Source organism: Mastomys coucha, unplaced genomic scaffold, assembly GCF_008632895.1.
Source record: "Mastomys coucha isolate ucsf_1 unplaced genomic scaffold, UCSF_Mcou_1 pScaffold12, whole genome shotgun sequence".
NCBI classification, from domain to species: Eukaryota; Metazoa; Chordata; class Mammalia; order Rodentia; family Muridae; genus Mastomys; species Mastomys coucha.
The window spans coordinates 10833508-10844116 of NW_022196894.1; the positions used below are offsets into that span (position 1 = coordinate 10833508).

The window sequence follows — 10609 nt, forward strand, 5'->3', positions numbered from 1 at the left end:
ATTCTGATAGGCCTGCCTTTATATGTAACTTGACCTTTTTCCCTTACTGCTTTTAAAATTCTTTCTTTGCTTAGTGCATTTGGTGTTTTTATTGTTAAGTGACAGGAGGAATTTCTTTTCTAGTCCAGTCTATTTGGAGTTCTGTAAGCTTCTTGTTTGTTCATGGGCATCTCTTTCTTTAGGTTAGAGAAGTTTTCTTCTATAATTTTGTTGAAGACATTTACTGGCCCTTTAAGTTGGGAATCTTCACTCTCTTCTATACCTAAATCCTTAGGTTTGGTCTTTTCATTGTGTCCTGGATTTCCTGGATGTTTTGCATTTTCTTTGACTGTTGTGTCAATGTTTTCAATGGTATCTTCTGCCCCTGAGATTCTCTCTTCTATCTCTTGTATTCTGTTGGTGATGCTGGCATCTATGACTTATTTTTTTTAAACTTTTATTGCATTATGATGAGAAAAGTTACATGATTTCAATTTATCTGAATTTGTTAACATTTATGAACATATTTTTAAGTAAATAGAATTAAATCACATTCTTGTTTCCCTTTTGTACCCCCACTCCTCCCAGAGACCCCACCCTTCAATACCCACAATATCTTTTTTGTTATATTCCTTAAAATTTACAAAATATTATAACAATAAAAATAAGTATTATAAAAGTTGTTTGATATAAAACAACAATCAAGTTAACAGACTTATGTAGATACTAGTCTACAGCAATAGTGAAAATACATTTTTCTCAATATAAATTTTAAATAACTCCAAGCATCTTAACTGTATACTTCAAAATAATACATCACTACTGGTATTTTCTTAAATGCACATAAATATATAAAGTCTTTTTGTTTTGTATTTATTAGAGTTTAAAATATTGGCTCTTACTGTGGTACAAGCCCAAAATAAGAACAATTTTTAGACATTGGATTTCATTTTAATAAGGCTGTACTTCAATGACCCTCACATCACCAAAGGATTTTACCTCCATCGTAGCTAAGCTGAGAGTTGATAGTTCTACTGCACCAAGAAATGAATTGTAGGCTCAATTTTTGGATACAGACTTCCTGCTATGGTCAGAGCTATTTGACTTGAGTGAGTGATTTTAATCTCAGTCCACGGAGAACAGGTTACATTCATTTAGGAAATGGTGTAGGTATTAAGATGGTCTATCCATAAAGTCATTCACCAACTGTTTCAATGAACAATGGTTCTGCTTGGAGAGTGGCAAAGACATTAGGCGTGGGTAAGAATTTGGTTCATTAGCTGTAATAATTTGGAAAAGCATTCATCTCAGAGAAAGAGTAACTTATAAAGTCCTCTTCTTCAAACTTGATATAAGAGTTACAAATGTCAAGCAAAGCATTCAGTCTCACTCTTTGTTGCTCTCTTTCAAGGAACCTCCCTAGTTAATCGTCTATGTTTCTTTTGGGTATATAAATACTTTTGAAATATATAAGCTGTTCTAAAAACCATAGTATAGTGTAAAAACATGAAATAAACAATACTACTAATAGAGAGGCTGAGATAGGAGAAGCAAGATTTCAAGACCCTTATGTTCAAGACACAGCCAGACACTGTCACAAACAAAAAAGCTGAAAGTGTATATAGATTGTACAATGTTGGACCTATTTGTCCAATTACCAACTTAGAGAAACCATTGGATGACAATCAACAAATTTCCAATTCCTCATATTATTGGATTTCAACTGCTTAGGATATGTTGGTAATATTAATTTTCATATTAATATATTACGGAAAAGTAATTGTCACTTCCTGTCTTTTTGTTTGTTTGTTTGTTTTTGTTTTTGTTTTTCAAGACAGGGTTTCTCTGTGTAGCCCTGGCTGTCCTGGAACTCACTCTGTAGACCAGGCTGGCCTCGAACTCAGAAATCCGCCTGCCTCTGCCTCCCAAGTGCTGGGATTAAAGGTGTGCGCCACCACCGCCCAGCTACTTCCTGTCATTTTTGTTGTAAGAGGTTGAATTAGGTTTGTGTGGATTTGTTGAAAGATTACCTTCTTGCTTTTTCTAGGGTGTAGTTTTGCTTCTTATGTTGATGTCTGGTGAAAGATCTCAAAGGACTCTTACCTGCTGCCATGTTAGGGTCCCAATCTGAGTCTTGAATGCCAAAACAGCCTCAGTGGTCTCAGGATTTGTTACATAACCAATTTTCTGGCTGCCCCAAGGATGTTTTTTCATTTCTCTGAGGTAAAGATGTCTACAGGAGTTGTTGACAATCGTCCCAAGTTGATAGATAGAAATAGAAAATAGGCTCCAGGAAAGAAATTAAATCCTGGGTTTCTCTGAGAAAGAATACTGCGATTCTTCCAGTTATAGAAGTTACTGGTCAAGAATGGGGTATAGATCATGAAAGGGGCCACCCTGTGGCCCCCTTCTTGTGGCTCCATGGAAAAGGTTTGACATAGAGGTAAAGTGGGGACTCTCCTAGAAGTGGAGGCTCCCTCTTCAAGGTTTCCTTGATATATGTATGACCGGTATGATGGGGACTTAGAAAGGGGTTAAAGGTGAATATAGATAAGGGGTGAGGGAATGCAGGAAAAGACCTGTGGGTGGCACGGGTGCCGATGGACTGCAGCAAGTGGGCTTTGAGCCATTTAAGTAGCTTTCCCAAGGTATCACCAAGCCACAATATAGGGGGTTTGGTTGGGATGTCTATCCTGATGTCGGTTATCTAAAGATGATAGCCTATGTGGAGTAAATCACAGTTAAACTGAAAGTGCCTGGGACTCCAGAGAACCCTGAGACCACCACGCCTAGCCTAGTCACCATCTATTACTCCTGATCTCTTTCCTAGGTTTTCTTTCTCCAGTGTTGTCTCCCTTTATGATTTCTTTATTGTTTCTATTTTCATTTTTACACCCTGGATGGTTTTGTTCAATTCCTTCACCTGTTTGGTTGTGTTTTCCTGTAATTCTTTAAAGGATGTTTATGTTTCCTCTTTAAGGGCTTCTACTTATTTACCTGTGTTCTCTTGTATATCTTCAATGGAGTTATTTATGTCCTTCTTAAAGTCCTCTATCATCATCATGAGATGTGATTTTTAAATCAGAGTCTTGCTTTTCTGCTGTGTTGGGGTATCCAGGGCTCGCTGTGGTGGGAGAGCTGCGTTCTGATGGTCCAAGTAGCCATGGTTTCTATTGCTTATGTTCTTGCCCTTGCCTTTCATCATTTGGTTATCTGTGGTGTTAGCTGGTCTTGCTGTCTATGACTGTGGCTTGTCCCTCCTGCAAGCCTGTGTCTCAGTACTCCTGGGAGACCAGTTCTCTCTGGGAGGAACTTGGGTATGGAGAGCTGAAGTGCAGGATCAGCTCTGGGGTGCAGACAGAAACCAGAAGGATCCTGTCTCCAGTTCTTCCTTGGTTCATGTGTCCTGATGGCTCTGGGAGGGTCCCTCTTGGGCCAGGAATTTGAAGAGAAGTGGTGGTCTTACCTGTGCTTGAAGGTATGTTGACTCTCCTGGGAGACCAGCTCTTTCCTGGTGGTGTTTGTGTATGTAGCACTGTGGCACAGGATCAGCTCTGGGCACAGAAGGAAACCATAAGGCGCTGTCCTAGGCTGCCCCTCAGTTCCTGTGTCCTGAAGGTTCCGGGCAGGTCCCTGTGCATCAGTGGTGGTCCCTCCTGTGCTCACAGAGGCTTGTCTCTGCTCCTGGGAGGCTCCCTCTCTCCTGTCACTGTTTGGTTATTGAGCCCTGTGGCAGAGAATCAGTTCCAGGTGTGGAGATGGAAACTGGAAGGCTCCTCAAAACTGAATTTTTATTTTTTATTTTTTTGTTGTTTTTTTGTTTTTATTTTTGGATACAGGGTTTCTCTGTATAGCCCTGGCTGTCCTGGAACTTTGTAGACCAGACTGGCCTCGAGCTCAGAAATCTACCTGCCTCTGCCTCCCAAGTGCTGAGATTAAAGGCGTGCACCACCACTGTCCGGCAAAACTTAAATATTTTTAAAAGCTATTCTTTTTCATATTCAGGGGGTTTTCTCTGTAAAATTACAAAACTTTCTTTATAAAAGTTAAAAATATCACAACTTTGTGTTTTTATACTATCAAAATAAAGTCCCTTTCCTTTAACTTCTTATTGACTCTTTATGAATTTCACATCATGCACCCCAATCCCACCCATCTCCCTCTCCCTTTGCATCCACCCTCCACTCTTGCAACCCCTCTCTCAAAAGAAAATTAAAACAAAACCAAAAACAAGCAATAACAACAAAACAAAAAAGCTCATCATGGATGCTGCAGTGTGTCACAGTGTATCCCACAGTATATCCTTTTGTCCACCTGTCTTTATTTGCGAGTGTTCTTTTCAATGAACTGGTTTGAGGCCTCTGGCTTCTGCTACACTACCAATACTGGATCCTCACCAGGATTCCTTTCAGATATCCTGTTGTTGACCTGTGTCATGGAGATCCTTCAGCTTTGGATCTGTAGGACAGGCCTATTCACTCACTCCAGTTGTTCATAGATGCGATAGATGTTGGGGTGGGATTTGGGCCTGGGTTTTAGCTGAGTTGGCCAGCCCTCTCTGGCACTCACACTACCAAGGTGAGCTCTCTGGCACTGCCCTGACTGGATCACCCAATGCCATACCTCGGAAGGGGCAGGGCCAGCTCTCCCTTTCTCATATGCTTTGCCTTCACCAGATGGATTAGTTAGGGTTCACATTGCTGTGATAAAAACTGAGACCAGAGCCGGGTGGTGGTGGCGCACACCTTTAATCCCAGCACTTGGGAGGCAGAGGCAGGCGGATTTCTGAGTTCGAGGCCAGCCTGGTCTACAGAGTGAGTTCCAGGACAGCCAGGGCTACACAGAGAAACCCTGTCTCGAAAAACCAAAAAAAAAAAAAACCTGAGACCAAAAGTAACGAGAAGGAAAGGTTTTCTTTTGCCTTCCAGCATGTAGTCCACCATCTAAGGAAGTTAGGGCAGGGCTGACACAGAAATCATGTAGGAATCCTGCTTACAGGCTTTCTTCCAATGACTTACTCAGCCTGATTTCTTATACCATCCATTACCACCTGCCTAGAGGTAGTACTGCCAAAAGGCAAGGTCAATATAGCTAGAGACTATCCCAGAACTGTTGACTTTGGTGGATTAAGTCTTTGTTTGCATTTTGGCAGGTGGTGCTGTCTATGATGAGTTTTATGCCCTCATGGTACTTCTATTATGGGGTCAGGTGTGCTAAGGTCTAGGAGCCTACTAAGATCTGGGGCATCGTTACAAACTGGCATTCAGTCTGTGTTCTTTCTGTTCATTCAAGGCAGTCTGCTTGGATGTTCTAGGCCAAATCTTGAAAAATGCAGGCATGACTATGGTAACAAGAGATATAGACTAAAGTCCTGCATCCCTGTCCTGGTCCTGGGTTCTAGAATGTTGAGGGTGGGGTGGAAATACATGGGCATTTGTGATCAGCCAAGGAGAAGGCTTGGGGTGAGGCAGGTAAATGGAGTGACTCCAGAGAGTAAGGCTCGGGACTGGTCCAGTACTAACTAACATGTTAGTTATTGAGTCCTTCTAATTCTTCCCAGGATAAGAGCCACCCGTTTCATCTGCTACCCTGTTCTTCAGAGTGCCAGAAGCACAGCCTGCCTTACTTCAGGCTTCCACACCTAAAGACTTGACCTACCATGGATTGTAAATAGTCAAGAAGAAAAATGTATCTATAGACTTTTACTTATTAAAAAAAATAATAATGCCAGTACTTGAGAGAAAAAGGCAGGGGAATCTCTGAGTTTGAGACCAGCCTGGTCTACATAGTGAGTTCCAGGACAGCCAGAGTTACATAGTAAGACTCTGTCTTACAAAAAAATAAACAAATAAGATAAAATAAAAATTTTAAAGTTATGTTGTGTGTCTGTGCATGCACCCATTAATGTGAGTGCAGTCACCCTTGGAGGCGAGAAAAATGTGTCATATCCCATGGAGCTGAAGTTATAGGTTAGTTTGTAAACTAATTTGGGTTCTGGGACCCAAAGTTGAATCCCCTGGAAGATTAGTACATGCTATTATCCAGTAAGCCATCTCTCCAGCACTGCCCCCACCCTACCCCTTTAACTTTTTGGTCATATCCTAAGTGAGAGGATAATTCCTGATTATATCAAATCTAGGTTGGGTTGACTGTATTGGGCATCATAAGTTATCTAGGGGTGACTTAAATACCTAGGAGTATGTACAGAGATTATATGCAAACACTAGGCTATCTTATTTTCAAGGCTTGGGCATGTATGGATTTTGGTGTTCAGGGGCAAGAGACTTTTCTATATATGTGACCGTATATATCTGTACTGCCTAGGTCTTGTTGGTAGTGTTTTCTCAGAGCTTAGGCCTGAGGCCAGCATAGCAGATGCTCAATAAAGATGTGGAGTGTGAATATACATATTTTGAAACTGTATATTCTTTGGGAACTACTTTGAAGATGCCTCACCTACCACTGACCTGTTAAACCATTTTTACTCAGTATGATTCTGCCTCCAAGAATCTTCCCACATGAAAAAAATTCTTGCATAAATCTATGTTAACCCCGTGGAGACCCAGGTAGCACAGATAACCTAAAAAAATAATCTACCTAGATGATCAATGAGCACACCCTAGAAATCTGCAGGGAAGTTCTTGGCAGCCACTGAAAATAATTTTTTTGTTTGTTTGTTTTTTGAGACAGGGTTTCTCTGTGTAGCCCTGGCTGTCCTGGAACTCACTCTGTAGACCAGGCTGGCCACGAACTCAGAAATCTGCCTGCCTCTGCCTCCCAAGTACTGGGATTAAAGGTGTGCACCACCACCTCCCGGCTAATGACAAATTAACAAAAAAATTAACTAAAAACAAATTGTTTTTGAGATAGGGTCTCATCTAACCCAGACTGACCCAAAAGTTTCTGTTTACCTGAGGATGACCTTGAACTTGGATCCTCTTGCCTCAACATCCAGTTCTGGGATTATGTATATGTTCACAAACACACCCATTTTATGTTGTCTGAGAATCAAGGCCAGGGCTTTGTGCATGCTACCAACTGAGCCAAAATCTTAGGCCAGGATTAATTTTTTTTATAACACACACCTTACTATGATACATTGCAGAATTGTAGGGCAGCCCTTGAGCAGGCCCTGGAAGGGTTATGAATTTCTATTGAAATGTAAATGTTTACATTGCTTGACCAGAAGCGCTTATGTCTAGGAATTCATCATAGAAAAACCTAGTATGAGTAGTATAACAACATAATGGGATGCTGCACATCCACAGGGAAACATCTTCAAGACACACTATGAAGTAGAATTATATATCATTATAAAGTAAAAAGGCATATAGAGTAAAAAGAACAAATTGTGAAAATATTTTGTATAGTAACAATGTCATGTGATATTTACAACCTGCATATTTTTAAACTTGCAAGAGTAGACACTAAACTTGAGGCACTAATATTATGACTCTGTTTGTGTCTGGATGCTTCAGAACCTGGACATGGATGATTCAGTCCACAAGCTTCAGACCCTAGGTATCAACGGTACAAAACCCAGAATGTAAGAAGTGAAAAATTTGGAGTTATGCCTAAGAGCAGTGGAAGGGAGACAAAAAGAGAGAGACAGATTGAGAGAAAAACAGAGACAAATAGCAATGGAGAGAGTGTACAACCCCAAGCCCTCCTTTGGACAGACACACAGCAACAGAGAACACCCTGAGGTCCTTCTTATTCTCTTTCCTGTCCTCATCTACAGCTGACTAGTTTGCTACAGAGGGCAGGACTTCTTGGCTATAGTCCAGCAACTCATAAGCCAATCTCTGCAAACATCATCACAGACTGTTGTGGTTTAAATGTAAACTACCCCTAACGTCAGGCTTATGTGGTTGACATAGATCCCAGTTGTGACACTGTTGTGGAAGGTTATAATGAGATTTTTGGTATGTAGGGCCTAGCTAGCTGTTGGGGCAGGACTCAAGGGTTCTACATGGCAGGTTCCTGCCCAAGCACTCTGTTTCTGGGTCTGGACTGTGTAAAAATACCTGCCAGACTCCCATAGCTACAGAGCTGCCTGCCTCCCTGCCTCCCTTCAAATGGTAGACTGTTGTCCCCAGGACAGTGAGCCCAAACAACTCTTTTTCTCCTTTAAGCTACTTTTCTTTTCTTTTTTTTTCTTTTTTTTCTTTTTTTTAAATCACAGTAAGGAGGAAATGAATACCCAGACTTATCTAAAAAATAGCTGGTCCCTGGTCACCCAGGCCACCATCAACCCAGGCAGGGTCACATTTAAGCAGTCAACACAGCTGTTGGAAGATGGCACACACTTTCACCAGCCTCCTGTGTTTAAACAAGGCTGGTACTAGAATGTGTCCTGCTGAGGTAACTTATTATGTGGTGTCTTGTCCCCATAGGATGGATGACATTCAACTCTGCAAGGACATTATGGACCTGAAGCAGGAACTGCAGAACTTGGTTGCCATCCCAGGTAACGTGTGATTACATCCTCTGTTAGCCACTGCCAGGGCCCCTCATCTGCCCTCTGGGCTTCTGGGATTGGAAAGAGAGGGTTCGTCTCATTTCCTAATGGGAATTCTCTTGTAATGGAGGCTTCAGGATTTAAACACAAATTCACGCAGAGTGTGTGGCCTACACCTATAATCTAAGCACTTGGGAAGCAGAGCCAGGAAAATGACCCACACATTTGAAATCAGCCTGGGCTGTCTGAGACCATATCTCAAACCAACAAGATAAGCACAAGTTTATGTCAGGCAGGGCCACCTTGGGACCTCAAGCAAGCCTCTTTATTTTTACAATACTGAGTTTTTCTTCCTTTGAAAATGGAAGAGTAATATACCTTCTCATGAGGACTGAGGGGAGCAGTTGAGTGGCAGAGTACTTTCCTAGTGCGTGCAGAGACCTGGGCCTGAACCCAAGCACTGCAAAGGTATGACAAAGCTGCCCAAGGAGAATTCTCTGAGGCAAATGTACACTTTAGGTCAAGCATCGCTTTGGCTCAGAGTCATTATTATCGTGTGTGAAAACAGGGAGAGTAGACCAGTCACAGGCTATAATATGGGGGTCAAACCTACATCTATCAGTTATCAGTACTGATTATCTGATTCCTTTCTCTTAAATGACTTCCCTCTCCAAACATTCTGAGTTACATGTATATGGGCCTTGTGCTTATCAAAGGACTAACCAGTCACATGCCTGTTGTATAAGTCAAGGTTTTCTGGATGAACAGAGCCCATAGAATGTAAAGGGAATTTATTAGACTGACTTACATGATATGCTCTCAGGAGTCCAACAGCGGCCTCTGCATACTGGAGAGGCTAAGGACCCAGTAGCTGCTCAGTCTATGAGGCTAGATACCTTAGTACTTCCAATCTGGTCCTGAGGGCCTGACAGATTCCTGTAGAACAGTTCATATTGGAAAGCCAAAGAATCTGGTTCTAATATCTGCAAAGGAGTGTAACAGCAGCAACAATAAGGTAGATGAATTCACAAGTGGTAGATAAATAATAAGCAAAAAACAGAGCTTTACTCTTACATCTTTTATGTGTGCTGCAACCAGAAGGTGACAATCACATTTAAGATCAGTCTTCCCACTACAGATAACCTGATTAAGAAAAACCCTCACAGTTGTTAACAGCACCTCTCCTTTCAGTTGATTCTAAGACTACCATCATACATGTCCCTCTGACTTCATGTCATTGACAGTGTGCATGTGGGTCTGGTAGTGCTAAGGAAGGACTATTAATAGACATGGCTTCTTTTTCAAGAACTTGGCCTTGGCAAGTGTATTATTTATTTCTTCTAAAACTTGGTACTGGTGGGCATGGCTGGTGCATATAAACAACTGTTTACTGAATGTTTGTGCATGTCCAGGTTACAGGTAACCTGGAAGTAATTTAATATATACAAGAGGATATTCAGGGTCATAAGTAAATACTAATAATGTTAGGACTTGGAAAATGATGCAGAAGGATCACAAGAATGAGGTCTGCCTATTTCAAACCAACCAACCAACTTACAACAACAACTCTATGGCAATCTGTGTTGATTAGAGTGTAACTGGATGCTTAGAGTGGTTGAGGAACCCAAGGAGTCACAGAGCTGGGAAAAGAGGGCAAGTAGACTATTACAGAAATCCTGTCTGTTCTGGACAGTAAAGGACACAGATGAGACAAGAGCTTTGAGCCATGAAGACCAGGCAAGAAGCCCTAGCATTGTCTATGTATGATAGATCGTGGCCATAGCTGAGGGAGAGGAGAAGCAAGCACACAGGGGCATCAAGAGCCAGGGTCTATATGGTACAATAGATGAGGTGGATTTCGTATTGCGAGTGAGTGAAAATGAGGACATGAGCACTCCTATGTATGACTGAGGAGAAGGCTTTTATGATGGAGAGAATAGCCAGATGCTTCTGGAAGAGTCCACACTGAACATAGCCAGCAAAATAGACTGGGCCGTGAGAGGAGAGCGTAGGAGGAAAAATGAGAGAGGAAGAAAAGAGAGAGGAGGAAGGGGGCCAACAGGACCAAGGGAGCTCATTAAAACCAAGAGAACCAATGGCCAAAATGGCTGAGTTATATAGAAAAGGAGAAGCTGGGGAAAGGGAAGTGAACCCAGCCCCTGGGCTGGA

The 10609-nt window shown here is 41.8% G+C and overlaps 1 protein-coding gene across 2 annotated transcripts in view; it reads left to right on the forward strand.

Annotated features, from left to right (window-relative positions):
* The window catches only part of Bmerb1 (bMERB domain containing 1), a 122435-nt gene that overhangs the window by 102344 nt on the left and 9482 nt on the right, over positions 1-10609 (forward strand). For both annotated transcript variants that reach the window (XM_031363129.1, XM_031363130.1), the window contains exon 3: positions 8376-8449. In XM_031363129.1, coding sequence (XP_031218989.1) covers positions 8376-8449 — 74 coding nt within the window. The remainder of the gene's footprint in view (positions 1-8375; positions 8450-10609) is intronic.